The 17,483-nt window shown below is 42.2% G+C and overlaps 1 protein-coding gene across 2 annotated transcripts in view; it reads right to left on the bottom strand.

Annotated features, from left to right (window-relative positions):
• Lrp12 (LDL receptor related protein 12) overlaps positions 1–17,483 on the bottom strand; it is a 75,457-nt gene that overhangs the window by 29,189 nt on the left and 28,785 nt on the right. The window contains exon 2 of one of the 2 annotated variants that reach the window (XM_076555821.1): positions 7,743–7,799. The exons of the other annotated variant lie outside the window; for it this stretch is intronic. Within the exon in view, the coding sequence (XP_076411936.1) occupies positions 7,743–7,799 (57 nt within the window). The remainder of the gene's footprint in view (positions 1–7,742; positions 7,800–17,483) is intronic. 2 annotated transcript variants of the gene reach the window in all.

Here is a 17,483-nt window from a genome sequence, read left to right as displayed (position 1 = left end):
AACACAAAGGTTGAAAGTGATCGTCTAAGAGAGAGAGTATCCACCATAAATGCTGAAGGCACCATTTGGATACTGGTTAATAAACAATGATTTTGCTATCTGGATCAGTTAAAGTAAGTGACTTAGTACCTTGTAATGCTATTAAAGATTTCTGTCAAGTATTCCTCATTCCTTCCCCATGTGACTCATGGATTCTTCCCCAGCTTTCTGTGCTGTTTAATAAATACCAAGGGAACCCTTTGTTAGGGACAAAGTGACACAAGAGATAGACACATGGACAGACACAGGAACACAGTCACAAGATTCACAAGCCTTCAGGCAGGCACAGATTCAGACTCATATAGCAGACAGAAAACACAGAACATAAAGCCGAGAATTAAAATTTGGACTTGTTCTTGGTTCAATGACCCCAAGGGGAAGTGCTTTTATTTCTCTCCCTAATGCAATATACTAGGAGGCTAAGCATAATAGGTGATTTTCCTCTCTTTTTTTAAACATTTAATTAATTTATATTTTATGTATGAGTGCTCTGCATGTACACATGTATGCTAGAAGAGGGCATTAGATCCTACTACAGATGGTTGTGAGCTACCATGTGATTCCTGGGAATTGAACTCAGGATCTCTGGAAGATTAGCCAGTCCTCTTAACCCGAGCCATCTCTCCAGCCCACAGGTGATTTTTCTTTACCTTTAAAAAAAAATAGCCAAAATATAGCTTCTTTACTCCATAGAATGGAACATGTTTTAGGTCAGGTTGACTATAACAAGCCCTTTGTACGTGTTAAATAAATGTATTTAATTTTTAAAAATGTATTTAATTTAAACTAAATTTTACTCTAACTTGTGATATTAACCCGATTCAAATAACTAATATTTGATTATTCTTTTCTTACTTTTGATTGCTTCTAAATCAGGTTGGTTTTCAAAAATTCTATTTATTCATTAATTACAGTTTCATTAAACTTTAAAAAAGTGAAAAAGCAAAAAGATAATGGGTCTAAATTAAAAGAAAAAATATAACAATAAAACATTTAATATATTTTTCATATTCAGTCACTAGACTTTATAAGTTAGTATTTCTTATGCCAATCTGTAGTCATAAGACAAGCAAACGACAACTATCCATCTCTTGTAAGTGTTCTGAGGAAGAAAATGACAGCATGATCAGTCTATTAGAAGCCCAGTGCTGCAAGCGTGGGGACCCAAATTACATCAGCAGCCGTAAAGCAGAAGTCCCTCGGGATGACGTGAGTGGACAGAATAAGCAGCCCTACCATTTTCCCTCCGTAGACCATGGGAGCCAAGTCATGCACTCTTCCCTAGACATCCTCTCTAGGCCTTCTGCACATTTGTTATCTGGCCCAACATGCACTTACTGTGCTAAGACGCCACAGGGGCAGCTTGCACATGCTCCCTTCTTCCAGGAAGTAGGTAGGGTTCTTGAGATCCATTACCTACTCCGAGGGTTCGCCGCCATAAATGTAACTTGACAAAACCTATAATAGCCGGGCGGTGGTGGCGCATGCCTTTAATCCCAGCACTCCGGAGGCAGAGCCAGGCGGATCTCTGTGAGTTCGAGGCCAGCCTGGGCTACCAAGTGAGTTCCAGGAAAGACGCAAAGCTACACAGAGAAACCCTATCTCGAGAAAACCAAAAACCAAAAACCAAAAACCAAAAAACCAAAAAACCTATAATCACCTGGAGGCAGGCTCTGGACATGCCTGTAGGGGATGATCTAGATTACACTGAAGGGAGAAGAGAATCTGAATTGTGGGAGGGGTTGTTCCCTGGGCAGAGGACCTTCCACTAAATGGAGCAAGTCGGCTGAGTATGCATTCACCCTTCGGTAGGCTGCCATGGTTTCCCTGCCATGATGGTCTGCACCTTGAACTGTGAGCTAAAATAAACACATAATCGCAAAGCTACACAGAGAAACCCTATCTCGAAAACAGCACCACAGAAGCCTGAGCTTTGCTTCTTCAAGGGAAAACATTAGAGTCTGCTCAGGTGAGACGTCTCAGTCAGTGACCAGCACCCAAAGACCTAACTCTATTGGATACAAGGATTTCAGAAACCTTTACAGCACATATTTTGCTAACCTCCAAATATAAAATCCAGATTGTTCTAAAATCTGAAAACTTTGTTGTTGCTATTATAGATTTGGAGCATTTTAATGCTCTACATACATTTCAGAATGTCTACATCAACATTCCAGTCCTCAAACACTCCAAACCTGAAACACTTCACACAAGGGATAACAATGTATGTATAGTTTCCCTCACTGGACAAAGACTTTGAGAAAACAACCATTTATTCTCTTTAATGTATAATAGGGATAGGTCTTATATGCTGTTCTTCATAGAAGAATGATTTTTATAAGACTAACCTTCAGGAAAAATACTCTGTATTAATAAGATTTTGCTATCTTCTGAAATGGAGTATTTTATTGATGTATAAACCCACATAATTAAAATACACATTGTGATGGGATGAAATGTATTGTCCTCAAAATTCATTTATTAAAGTCCTAACACCAGTACTTCAGAGTGTCACTGTAATTACAGAGAGACTTTTGATGAGGTAAGTTAAAAGGAGGTCACATGGGTGGGACGTTATGATGTAACTTCAGAAGACATTAGAACAGACTCCAGGGCAGGATGCAGTCAGATGGCATCTAAAAGCCAGAGAGAATGCGGCAGAACGATTCTTGCCGCATCTTGATGGTGGGCTTTGAGCCTCCAGGCTCCTGAGAAACACTGTGTTGTTTAGTCTGTGGCGCTCTGATGCGGCAGCCCTAGCGACAGGAAGCATGTCTACACGTGTCTCAAATTCCAAGTGGGGAAAGGCTTAGGGAGAGAACATATTTCCTCCTTTAAAGTGTGACTTTACGCTGATGTTTCTCAAACAGGAATTTCCTAAGAGCAATGGCAATACTGAGCAAGAGTCCAGCAGCCTAATCTCAAGCAAACAGACAAAAGTAAGTATAATTCAGTCCGGATGCATCGATATTAAATTTACAATTTGCTATTGGATATATCCAAATTTCTGTAGCTTTCACACTCCATATTAATCTGTACAACTCAGCAAACAGTATTAAGTGACTGACATGCTATAAAACCATACACAGTCATGAAAATACACTCAGAGGCCAAAGCTAACCATACTGCACTGTCACAGAGCACAAAAAGCACACGAGAATTCAGATTCCAACTGCAGCTAACCTTTTTGAAACTACCACTTGTTAGATTTTTATAACAAAGGATATTCACAATTGTCTGAAAAAGATTGTTAAAATACTCCTATATGCTTTTAGTTACATATCAATTTGATTATTTTCATGTGTTAAATAAAACATGTTGCAAAAGACTGAATGTAGAAACAGATGTTGAGAACCCAGCTACTTTAAATCCATCAATAAAGGCCTTACAATATTATAAAATGTATGTATAGTTTCACGATACTGTTGACACTTTTTTCTTGAAAAATATATTTTAATTAAACTATGCTATAGACACAATCTTATAATAAACTCATTCTTGTTATTTTAAATTGAATTTATGTTTTGAGACAACTTCTCAGCTTTAATTTCTAATACAGTAAATACTAGTAGTGATCAAACACATAAACTCTTATTGGTCATGGTGCAGTGAACTGGCGATTCCAATTCCAGCCTCACTAAGGCAGGAGGATTGGAGTTTTAGGACAACCTGGCTACACAGTAAGACCCTGTCTCAAGAACAACAACAAAGGGGTCGGTGGCAGACACAACAGCCTCCTAAGCTCAGCACTGGAAAGGCGGAGGCAGGGTTAGCCACAGCCAGGTGGGAGCTGGGGTGGGCTACAGAGACCCTGTCTTAACTGCTCCTTCTACCCTCCACCTCAACAGCAGTAATGACCGAGCCAGGTGGAGCTCACTGGTAGGAAGGTCACCTGCCTGCCATGCTCGAGGCTCCAGCCTTAGAACTGCTAACGAAACAAGATCCCAATTCTTTTTTTTTCAAATGTATGTATTTTATTGATTTATTTTTACAACCTGACTGCTGTTTCTCCTCCTTCCTCTCCTCCCAGCCCCACCCTCCATCTCTCCTCTGCACCCCCCCCCATCCATTTCTATTCAGAAGACTCCAATTCTTCAAAGTTCTCATTATGAACTAAATTCACCCCCCACCCCCTGGCCTTAGAATTCTTATGCTGAAGACCCGCTCCCAATATTTGAGGACAGTATCATTTTAAAATATTTTTTTTCACATTTATCATTTTGTGTCTGGGGGTTGGGGGGGCACATAAGCCCAAGAGCCTGTGTGGAATTCAGAGGAAGGACACACGCTGGGTCTGGTTCCCTCCCCACACCATGTGGGGTCTGGGGACTGAACCTGGTGGTAAGGGCACTGACCCACTGAACCATGCCAGTGTCCTGGGGACACTCTTCAAAGAGTAACAGACTAAACGCAGGTGGCTTCCGGCCCAATGAGACAGGCCAGAAGGCCTCACCTCCCACTAAGGGTAGGCTGGGGGTTAACTTTGAAAAAGTTCACACCGGGCAGCTGTCCCAAGCTAGACGTGGCAAAGGCCTCCTGAGAACTACTGCTGTTGTCTCCCTGGTCCTGAGTCCAGCGGGGCTGCAGGTGATACTGCTTTTGCTCCTCAAGGTTCATCAGGATGGCAACCACACTGAATCGTCAGCTCTGCCAGGTTCAAAGGCATGGCAGCTGCTTCCTCCATGGTTCTTTATGCTGTTTTGATGACCTTCCCACAGCTCAAGGGAAGTTGGACCCAGCAGATGAGGATGACAGGTGGCGACTTCAGACCAACCACTGACGACTGATCATAGCCTCAAAATTCCCGCAGTTGTCATGGCCACTGCTTTGCTTAACAAGACTCGGCTGTGACAGCTCCGAAGACAGACCCTTAAATGACCCTGCCTATAGCTACTTCAGATGACCTTACACACGACCTCTGACCCCCTCCCAGCAGGGCCACCAGGAGCACGTCCCCCATTAATCACAGCGATGCTTATCTGGCTACACAGCAGCATGCGGACTCTGTCCAGAGCCTCCCTGTCCTGTCCCTGTCCCCTGTGCTGTAGCCTTCACTCCGACGCAGACGCCTTCTGTTTTCTCCTCCATCTCTGGTCTTCATCAAGGGAGAGTGCGGTGAGCTGGTTTCACAAAGCCACAGCTCCCATGCCTGCCAGTCTGAGGCACAAGCAGAGGCAGTAGTCCAAGAGTCCAGGGAGCAACAGGGCGGATGCAGAGAGCTAAGACCGCAGAGGAGAGGCCAGACCCAGGCAACTGGAGGAGTCCTTCCAGGACTATCTGTCATCCAGCAGTTTCCTCCCTTGGTATAACATTCTATCCTGTAGGTAAGCTCTTTAAGACAGAAGGTGAACACTCAAAACAGCTTAGGAAGTTCCGGAAACTGACCAGACTTACTAGGCACCCCCTCCTCAAAGTAAATAATAAGGATGGCTGGGGATGCTCTCAGACAAGTAAGAAAGCTCCCAGATGAGCCAGTCTGCAAAGACTGAGAGCAGATCAGCTACATCAAGAAGACATGAACCAGTCCAGCTGCTTGGAAGCAGTTTGTACCAACTGAACCACCTGGAAAGGAAACCCTCCAACCTTTGTGATGCCTGTAGGCTGTGCAGTGTGCTTAGGATCCCAGATTTTGTGAGCTGTCACTCATGCTGGGATAGGTCTTGATGATGCAGCTGGTTTTGAGTCATTTTTGCTCCTTTAAGTCACCCCTCACTTATATCCCTGTAAGTAACCCCTATAAAACTCAACAGCTCACCAAGTTGGACTTCGGTGGTTTCTGTACTTCGGTCTGTTGTGGGCTCGCTGTCTGGGATGACTGAGTAGACTGTGTGTGTGTGTTGCATCTACCCAGGAAAAGTCTGTCACAGAACACTATCAAGGACTTGTAACACTAAGAGCTGAGGGTCCTGACACCAAGCTGGAGGAGCTGACACTAAAGGAGCTGTAGTTCACGACTTCCACTGGAACGGAGCAGCTGAGAAATCACTCATACAGGAAGAGAGACTGTCTTTTCCTCTAAGCACTCCTGAGGAGTCAGTGAGTCCACAGGGAGATGCTCCAGTCCAGCAGCAGGAAGGCTATCCCAGGAATCCACCCCACTTGCGCCTAACTTTGGACTTCAGCTTCTAGAACTTTGAGGAAACTGCTGTCACTTATCCATCTGCTTAATTTAAATTGCTACTGCAGCCTGAAAGAACCAACGTTTGAAAGGAGTCCTGAGATAACAGTCTCGAAAAACTTCTGAATTAGGCCGGGCGGTGGTGGCGCACACCTTTAATCCCAGCACTTGGGAGGCAGAGCCAGGTGGATCTCTGAGTTCCAGGCCAGCCTGGTCTACAAAGTGGGATCCAGGAAAGGCGCAAAGCTACACAGAGAAACCCTGTCTCGAAAAACCAAAAATAAATAAATAAATTCTGAATTAGACAACAAGCCTTTGGTTGCAGAAATAAAAATATTTGTAAACAACACTATTTTCTATTGTGAATTGGGAATGTAATCACAATTCTCACTTTGTTATTAAAAATGGGGAAGGGAGACAAAATCATCTTTAAACTTGGCTTCTGCTGGGCCAGAGAGACGGCGCGGTGGGTAGAAGCTCTCAGTTCCGCCCTGCAGCCGACGGTGGAAGGGAGTCTACTCCTCCAAGCTGTTCTCTGACCTCCTCACGTGTGCCACACTCACACAGCAGTAAATAAGAGAACATTCCAAACAAGTCCTTGTTTTCAGTTAGGTATTAAAATCAACACACAACGAAAAGCCCATGAAAAAGTGAGAAAACGAACAATACTCCTGTGATGTCTGGGGACCAGGAGTGTCTGTGCATCTACTGAGCACACAGACTAACCAGAGTGGATGGGAGTCCACTCACTTCCTGAATACAAAGTCAGGACACAAAAGCGACAACAAACTTCCAATTTTTCTTTGTGGAAGAAAAAACAAAAACATTGTAAAATTTATAATATAAACTCAGTAGACTGATAAATATTGCTGTGTAACTTTTAACTACCTAAATCTTATCAATAATGCAGGGAAATGAATTATTAGTAATTGTTAGTAGTAGGAAACTATTTCCAGACATGAAGGAATAAATGGTTTTTTATGTTGGTAACTACAGTTAACGGAGCAAATACAGTACCCAACTGTCATTATCCACAAAGGACAGCTGTGGAACCATGGCCTCTGGTAACAAAGCCGTAGCTTGGGTGGATGAAGAGTCTGGTTCTCTGACTGACTTCTGAGTTCCACAGACCTAAGGATGCTAATGGATTGTTTTCGTAACAAACTGTGCACTCAAGTAAACAGGGTTTTGTGGAGTACTGCTCCAATCTAAAACATCTAACAAGACACTTCATTTCTAAGGCTGTAAATTCTAGAGATAACATTCAAAATTAATTTCATTTCACACAAGTTTGCATGGAGAGAAAATATCTAATTCTACTTAAGTTGACTTTTCTCTTGGTTTAACTTTCACATGAAAATAATTATGCAGTCTGTTTGAAAAAGTATAATCAACCCTCAGGCATGCAACATCACTTTATCTTATGAGAATTTCTCTATGTTCCAGTTCCTTCCCTCCTTATTACATGCTGCGAAAGCAGCAATAATTTTTATAGCCAAATATCACTTCATAAGATACCAGGTGGTTTTCAATATTTACCATATAAGTCATGCATGAAATTTAAACATTACAAAAGGAGACTTACCAGTTGACACTCCGGAAATATGCACATTTTCAGAAAGTTCTGCAAGAGCACCATTTCCTAAAATTAAACATAATAAATAAACTAATTTCCAAGGTAAAACTCGTCAAAAAATTTCACATTCTTAAGACTATACAGAATGACTTTCAATTATCAGAAACTCAATTTTTACTCCAAAAAGGAGTAAGACAAAACATTTGGAAATGACAATCCAGTGCAATATACAGATCTCACAACTCCAGAGAGCTGACTACCCCAGAAGGAATCAGCTGTAGGCCAGCAGGAAATGAGGACTGTAGAGAAGGTGGTGACTTAAAGACATACTGTTCAGAGCCAGCCCATCAGCCACTGTCACCGTGGGAGGTCCACACTACTCCACTTCAACCAACGTCTTTCATTCTCTTGTGTATCTTCCAACTGTTTCTCCCGGTTTTAATAGTTTTAAGAGAAGGAACAACATTCTCTCATTCTGGAAGCCACCAACTTCTACACTTCCTTTCACAGAAGCACAAAAGTAACTTTTCCTTCCTTTTATTTATTTTTTTTTAATTATACTCATGATATTAATTATATTTGTGGTATTCATTGATTACATTCTCAGTATTCATTCAATAACTATATTTATGATATTCATTAATTACATAAATTGTACTGATTTATTACATTCATGATATTATGTCCTGATATTACTGTCCATTTGTGGGGTTTTTCCATCACACAAAACAGATTCTGTACTTAGGAAGTCATTGCTCTATATTCCTTTCTTCTCTATCTTGAGATAACATCTAATCTTTCTGTCTCTATGAATTTGTATATTCTATATATTTCATGTAATACAATTCTATAGTATACAATTGAGTACTACTCAGTAGAGAAAAATAGCTTGAAATTTGCAGGCAAATGGATGGAACTAGAAAATATCATCCTGAGTGAGGTAACCCAAACCCAGAAGGACAAACATGGTATGTACGCACTCATAAGTGGATACTAGATATAAAGCAAAGGTCAATCAGACTGCAACCCACAGATCCAGGGAGGCTATATAGCAGGGGGGACCCTAGGATGACTGTGGCTTATAATAAGTTTTGGTTTTACTCAATTACTGGGCAAGCCTCAATGAAATATTTCACAATTAGGATAAGAATTTGCACTGTATCAAGCTGGTAATAGGGAAAAAAAAAAAAAAAGGATAGCTGGGTGGCACATGCCTTTAAATCCTAAATCTGCACTCAGGAGGCAGAGCCAGGCGGATCTCTGTGAGTTCGAGGCCAGCCTGGTCTACAGAGTGAGAGCCAGGACAGGACCAAAATGACACGGAGAAACCCTGTCTCAAATTAAAAAAAAAAAAAAAGCACACAACCAACTTGCCAAGTGCCACCGCCACCTAACAAGTGTGACTTCTGAAAAGCACTAAGGTGTCTGTTCCCTCAAATTAGAGCAAATGAGTCCCTTCAGGTATTCATTTTGTAAGAGACATTTTTATTTTATTATAGATGATTTTACATCAAACATCACCCTCCCCAACACTGTTGCTGGTGCTGGAGACGAATCCAGGATCCTGTACTTGCAGGGCAAATGCTCTGCCACTAAGCTACATCCCCAGTTCTTTCTTGAAGCCAGTTGAGTAAAACTAGAAAGTGAAAGCAGAATTCTTTCAGATAGAATATGGAGAAAACTGCAACACTGTAACTAACAACCTTCCTTTTTTGAATGCTACACTACACTTCTATGATTAGGGATCATTGTCCAACATCCCCACCTCACTACACTGCACTTCTATGATTAGGGATCATTGACCAACATCCCCCCTCACTACACTGCACTTCTATGATTAGGGATCATTGCCCAACATCCCCACCTCACTACACTACACTTCCAGGATTAGGGATCATTGTCCAACATCCCCACCTCACTACACTACACTTCCAGGATTAGGGATCATTGCCCAACATCCCCACCTCACTAAGAAGTGCTAGAAGAGGGTCTGTTTATTTGGCAACCCACTTTTTTTTTTTTTTTTTTTTTTTTAAAAAAAAAACAGATCCTAGACCAGAAGAGCAAATGCTCAAACCACTGACAGATGAATAAATGAGAGGTGTCATGACACCTAAGCTGAAACCATGCTATGGCTTGTAACACTGAATAGCTATTCACTCTTTCCACCTGGGTAAAACACAGAATTACTACTGTAGGATAAAACAATACCAACCAAAGCACATAGCAGACTACAGCAATACTGCTCCAATGCAAGGCACTCCTCTACTCCCCAGTTAGAAACATACAGCGGAGGGAGGGAAAGCGGGTGTGGAAGACAATGAACCCACCAGCAAAGCCGCTGTGCTTACTTCAATCTCTGTGTGTTCACACCACATAAGCACCATTTATTTTTGCCCAGCAATGTGAATCATACATATGGAGAGCTAGAACCGTTGGAAAGGTCCTGTCCACTTCTTGACAACACACAACTTACTTCGAGGCAGAGGAGACAAACTAAGAAACACGGTCAATAAGCACTCCCACGTGTGTCAAAGGGCGGGGTCCACTGCCCAAACCTCGCACTCCAAGCAGAGTGCACGTGAAAGCTGGAGCAGCACCGTGGGCTGGGCTTTCTACCCACTGCACGTCTACACATTACAGCCGAGCTTCTGATGGCCTTCAAGGAGCAACCCAACTGTGCATTAATGTCGGACATACGGTATGTTTCCCCAGAACAGTCAATACGAACAAGCCGAGGAAGAAAAGTGGCATATTGTGGACTGTAGACTAGGTGGCCAAACATCTCACACCGCTCCACCACCTGGTGTGCAGGTTAGTATGTTACATACATACATGTGTTACGTCTATATAAACTCTGACAGGTTTAGTAGTGTGTACAACTGTAAACTCCAGGAACTGGTTAGACAGGCGTATTCTATACATCCAAACAAGAACTGAATTTGTTAGATATTGGCACAGATTTCTTTAAAAGTGTTATTCACACTGTATAAAAAATCGGAAAGATGGTGAACAAATATTGTTCGTGCCTGATCATTCTAAGTGAGCAGAAATGTGACACTACTTAGTGTTGAAAACAGGATTTCAGGAAAGCATCAGTGCTATGAGAAACTGGTAACACCCTCAAATACAAAACTGATACTGCTGAGTTTCCATACACTAGCTCTTACTTGAACATAGTCCTTTCCAGAAGTCAAAAAAAAAAAAAAACAAACAAACAAAAACAAAAAACAAAAAACGATAATCTGTTAAAATCGAAACCTTGGTTGTTTCTGACCCACACCAGTTGAACCAGATAACTTAATTCAGGTATACTGCTATCAAAAATATTTTAACAAACACATCACTTAAACTTCCATGTTATCAGTAACAAGCCAAAGAAAACAGTTCTTACCACCCCCATCCCCCCTTTAAGAACTGAACACCACAGGTGTACACACACACACACACACACACACACACACACACACACACACACACACACACACACACACAGAGCCTCCTCTACTGTGGCAACAGTGCATGTGCAGTCCCTCCCGAGAGTCTCACAGAACACTATCCTGCAAATACCAGGAAAAGAAACCGGGTAACAAACATACTTCTCTAACTACACACCAGCAGCTGGCTAGCTAAGACACCAGCCAACAGAGTGGGTAACACCTCAAAGGCTTTCAATAAAAACTTCCACTGGCACCTAAATCAAGGAATTGCTTCTTTTGACATATTTTGTTTCTAGTATCATTAATTCAATATCATGAGGGGTTAAGGGTCCTCATCTCACTAAATAAATACTAAGAAGGGTTAGTGGTCCCCACCTCACAAATACTGAGGATCAATGGTCCCTACTTCACTAACTAAACACTGAGAGGAGTTAATAGCTCCACTTGGCATGCTTCTGTGGTTCTGACAATCAACCAGGAGAAAAGTGGTGCGAGGCTCAGCTAGATGGCATGAATTCCAGTTGACCTGGGGATCCGACCCCAGCTCTGTGGCATTTAGACACGGACATTAACTGGACGATTTCTCGAAAGCCTGGGCTTGTTCACTTGTATAAAATGGTGGTATCATAAACAACACTTGTATTTATGGTCTCTCCATCTGGTGGGTTCTTCTTTCTGTTCTCTTTTCACTCAGTAGCTAAAGCTCTGGAATAAAAACCACACTGAAGGTTTGGCGGACGTGTACCAGCTAACTCCTAAATGCCTTGCAAGCATCCATTCACTAAGTCCTTAACAGTTAACAGTCATTGTGCATATGAAGAAACTGAAGCCTCTTAGGCTTTAGTCATTTTTTTTCAGAGCAAGCAACTGGATGAGTAGAAACACCAGTCATTAGTCACCAAGACATTTATATTGCTTACTTTAAAGAAGAATTTAGATTCTGTATCAATTCCCATGACATAAAGAACTGAGTATTTCTCACTTAAAAACAAAGGATTCAGACATGAGTGCATTTCCTGTTTATAAAAGAAATAGTGCTTAGCTCTTGGAGTTAAACCCATTTGAGACAGCTGATAACTGTAGCATGTTTGGGATCCTAGAATTTCTTTTTCCGCTATATATAGAGCAGTTAATTATCAGACTTAAACACACACACACACACACACACACACACACACACACACACACACACACACACACACTTGTAAAAAACAAAACTAACCAACCAACCAATCTATTTTGTCTTTTATTATGTTTAAGGAAAAGTTAAAAATCCTAGCTAGGCTTGTCAAGCTCTCCAGACTGTTCGATCTAACGGCCTGTAAGCCTTCCTCTCTGGCTCACATTCTCTCATTCTGCCTTTCCGTTGCAATAATAACAGATTTGCTTTAGAAATGTTATCAAATGTCTTGCTGCTCTACTTTGCACCTTATGAGGTGGCTCTGATTCCCTGCGCTGGGTTCAGCCATCTGCAGTGGGCTTCTCTAGCATTTAATACACTGCTCAAGTGTATCACATTTGTGTTCGCTGTGAGTGTTTATAATTCTCCACTAGGTCCTACTCTGGGCAGGGGAGGAGTTGGGGGAAAGGGCCGTAGGCAGCAACAGTATTAAGCTGGGTTGTGCTATTTTTCAACCCTGGGGACCAACACAGAACATTACATAAATAGGGATCCAGTCTCTATCTGCTCAAATAAAGACACTTGACATAAATATGAGTTACGCCAAGTCCTGGCTCCCAAAGAGCTGACAATCTCTTGAGAAAAGTACCTCAAAATACATGAAATAAAACCGAAAAAAGCAAGTGTTCTACTCAAGGAGGGAATGTTAGGGACTTTCTGCCAAAAGTAAGACTCGGGGATGGTGTGTCCACTCTGGCTTCCCATATCAGCCAATTCAACTGGAAACCACGGACACTGAGAACTGCAGAGGAAATGTCAGCCTGTGTCTGTAGATTATGCAGGAAACAGAAAAATAAATACGGGAACAATTGGGGAAGGACTGAGATTTAAAATGAGCATCCCCACACATCAGAAAATAAACAGAAATAAGAAACTCACACGTAAGAGTCCTCCTACAGGTCACGACCAGAACTGGAATAAGCCAGCAAGTCCGTGTTGAACAAGACAGCTGGGGTCAAGGTGACTAGAACTAACTCAGGGGGCAGATGCCAGCCTGAGCTGCAGGATGGCGAGTGTCGAGACAGCATGGTAGGCGCACAGGCTTTCTGCCCGGGGAGCCCCTGGAGCAGGAGCGTGCCAGCAGAGCCGGGAATCTTGTTAGGCCAAGGGACAAACTGTGTTAGGGAGGCAGCAGTAATATCGGAGCATGGAGACTGGAACCCTGCAAAAAAATTACCCCCAAAATGTGCATCAGGGTCCTCGTCTTAGATTAATCTGCCTATGTGTATGATGAGTCTTCCCAAGGGACAGATCAGAAGCTGCTACAAGGCTGAAGTTAAACGCACTTTCAGCTCACCTAGTTGACGAAGTTCTTTCAAGTGTGGAAAAGTTCTCAGGCAGAGCATCCCTACCAGCAATCAGAACACGCACAGCAGCAGGAGGGCTAACCTAGTGCTTTACTCCAGGTTACCACTCCCAATCCCCTCGTGAAACTCCCACGGGAACTTCCCCGATGGCTCAGTGGTAGGTATAAGTAAGACATTTGCTACCAGTCCCAAAGACCTGAGTTCTATCCCTGGCCTCCACACAGCAGAAAGAGGAAACTGACTCTGGTAAGTTGTCTTCTGAACTCTACATGTGCATCACAGTATGCATGCACACGTATACACCCATGCACATACACTCCCTCCCAATAGATAAATTCACTACTTAATAAAATTATAGTGAAAATATTTTTAAAAATTGCTGGCAGGAGTATAAAACTGCAGTCATTTTAGAAATGTTTCTTTTCACGATGAATATGCATAACCAAACACAAAACCATGTAAGGGGAAACAAAAACATCAAACAACAAGCAAATCTAAAAATGCTAGTAAAGTTTTAGAAGGAAATGTAAGAAGTACTTAGAAATTTTTTCTGAAACAGCACCCAGCACCAAGTCCTCATTTACGCCCTAAAGCTGTGTGTCTGTCTGCTTTAAGTCTGAACAGGCACAGGAGTCGCCTCAGGAACATCTGTCAACCTGACCTGTAATCAAATCTACCCCCCTTGCAGGCTGAAGGCACTCTGGATCCTCAGCAGCCTAGTGGGTGGAGCAGACATGGTCACCTCACACAAACCAGACTGCTCCCCTTGACAACTTCCTTAGCCTTCCATGTACAACCAGAAGCTATCTTGGGTAGACACCTAACTAACTATGTCTCATCAAGCTGTGGTCTGGGCCTTCCTGTCCTTGTCCTAATTCTTCCGTCACTTCAAACTAAAGCTCATGGCAGTACCCCAAATCTGTCCTGGGGTCACTGGACCCTTCGTTTCTCTTCTCAACGCATCGACTGCATTTCCTTCCCACTCTTTGCCTTTCCTCTTCCCTTTAGTTGGGTATTGGCATGGGTGGCCCAGCCTGGCCTGCTGGGGCTGCTGGGGGAGGGACTTGGGCACAAAATCCCAGTTACAGAGACACTTCTCAAGAGTGACAGAAGACAGATGACCAGTGCCCACAGTGGGGAGCAAGAACAACTGACTTACTAAAAACAATGAAAGTGAGCTGGAGATGATGAAACTTTTCTGTATTTTGGGAAGTGTTACATGTGCATTTATGTTAGGCAAAGTTCACCAAAATGTGACCTCAAAACAAGCACATTTTACTGCATGAAAATCTTACCTCAATAGAGCTAATTTTAAAAAAGAGGCATGGGGACTCCAGACATGACTTGATTCAGAGATCTAGCTTCCTCCTGTAATCCTGCTGGCCACAGGCTGCTGCTCTTTCTCAGCCTAACAAATCAGCTGCAGCAGCTCCAGACATCACACCCACAGGAAGACAGAATCCCAAAAATCGTCACTCTGTTTACAGCTGTTGAAGTCACATGACAAGTTTTTCACGAGCAAATGAATGCAATGAAGGTCCCAGGCTAAGGGGTGAGATGTTAATTTTTCCAAAGCACACCCAGGCATTATTAAGAAGGGGAAAGCCACTGGATGGCTGGCAAAGCGCAAGCTACAAGTGCAGCATTTTTCTTTCAGATAGAATTCGATCCCTTACCTTTACCTAAGGATTCACATGGCTGAGGCTCATTTTCAATTTTAATTTCCTCTATTCCTTTATATAGCAGATGAGCTCTGCTGTATCTTCACTTACCAATATTTCTGAGAAATGACATGGCCTAAGTAAGTTAATACAGCAGGGAAGCATTTACAGAAGTGAATGTAAAACTATGGTTGGCATTCTGCATCTTTTAATGACATAACGGACTTGGGCATTAGCCGTGAAAGTCAGAAAGAAAAGAGGCATGGACACTCCGCCTGCCTCCCAATAGATGAACACACCCTCAAAGGAAAGTGAATTTGAGCAAGCCTTTACTTGACAGAGCTCTGACATGGAACTTTCTACAAAGATGAACATATACCACAGAGACACTATCTAACTTGGTAGCCATTTGGCACATGTAGATATTGGTCATTTGAAATGAGGGCATTGTACTGTAACAAATAAGTTGATTTGATTTAATTGTAATTAATTAATTCAACCTTGAATTTAAAATAGCTCCTGTGGCCATGTAGGCTTGGTTCTAAATCTAATTCTAACTTATAGGAAAAAGACAGGGGACAGGGAGCATCTTTAATTGCATTACTGAGATACACTTGGCAAACTCCAGAGCGGAAATTGTAAAAATAGTTTCTTTAAAACACATTTCGTTGCTTACAAAAAACAACATTCAAAAGGCTGTGAATAAACTTACAAACAGAAAAAAAAAATCTTAAATGAATGTAAATTTGAACCTAGCTGGATTCTTTAAAACAGAGGGAGTTTTGTTTAAAACTAATAATAAATTAATAGCCTTTATAGTCATTAAAAATGAAAGCACTTTGTCCTTCAGAGGCGCATTTTAGAATATTTAAAATCAGGATAGACGTCACCTTACGGTAAAAGGATGGAAAAGGATACTCTAAGCAAATGAATCCAAGAAGCAAGCTGGTGTAGCCATTTTAATATCTGACAAAATAGGCTTCAAACCAAAACTAATCAGAAGAGATAGTGAAGGACATTACAGACTCAAAGGAAAATTCCACCAAGAGGACACTGCAATTCTTAACATCTGTGCGCCAAGCACAAGGGGCACCCAACTTTGTAAAAGAAACAGTACTGCAGCTTAAATCACATATTGACCCTCACCCACTAATAGTGGGAACTTCAATATCCCATTCTCAACAATAGACAAGTCATCCAGACAAAAACTTAGAGGAGAGAAATGCTGGAGCTAACCCACATTATAAACCAAACAGACCTAACAGATATTTACAGAACATTTAACCCAAACACAAAAGAATGTACCTTCGTATCAGTACCTCGTGGAACTTTCTCCAAAATTAACTACATACTTGGACACAAAGAAAGTCTCAACAGATACAAGAAACTGAAATAACTCCCTGCATCCTATCAGACCACTGTGGATTGAAGCTGGATTTCAACAACAACAGAAACAACAGAAAGCTCACAAACTCATGGAAATGTAACCACTTACTACTGAATGAAAAAATGTCAAGACAGAAATTTAAAAAGAAATTAAGGACTTCCTAGAATCAAATGAAAAAGAAGACACAAGATATCTAAACTTATGGGACATGGTGGGCAGTGGTGGTGCATGCCTTCAATCCCAACACTCACGAGGCAGAGGCACTTGGATCTCTGTGAGTTCAAGGCCAGCCTCATCTACAAAGTGAACTCCAGGATAGCCAGGGCTACACAGAGAAACTCTGTCTCAAAAAAGCAAACAAAACAAAACAAACTTATGGGACACAATGAAGTTGGTTCTAAGAGGCAAGTTCATAGTACTAAGTGTCTACATAAAAACACTGGAGAGATTTTACGCCCTGTGGAGAGAGTTGGAACTAGAGACTCGATGGCAGTGAGAACAGGCTGTGAGTGGCTGGCTGTGAGTGGCTGGCATTGCCACTGAGCTCATGGTGATGTCTGAATCCACACTGCTACTGAGGGCCATGTCCAGGTCCAAGGTCCTACTGCAGCTGAGGTCTGTGTTGATGTCCGTGGCCTGTGTTACCACTGAAGGCCATCCAGATGGTAGGTATCGACAGATATCGCTGCAAGTGTCGTGATTCAGGCTGTCTCTGAGGGACTTGTTTGGGTCTGTGGTCCTACTGCAGCCAAGGGCTGTTTGTGGTCTGTGCTGT

The sequence above is a fragment of the Peromyscus maniculatus genome, chromosome 20 (genome assembly GCF_049852395.1).
Source record: "Peromyscus maniculatus bairdii isolate BWxNUB_F1_BW_parent chromosome 20, HU_Pman_BW_mat_3.1, whole genome shotgun sequence".
Classification (NCBI taxonomy): domain Eukaryota; kingdom Metazoa; phylum Chordata; class Mammalia; order Rodentia; family Cricetidae; genus Peromyscus; species Peromyscus maniculatus.
Note: the sequence above shows the minus strand (reverse complement) of the source record. Positions and strands in the feature narration are given on the sequence as shown.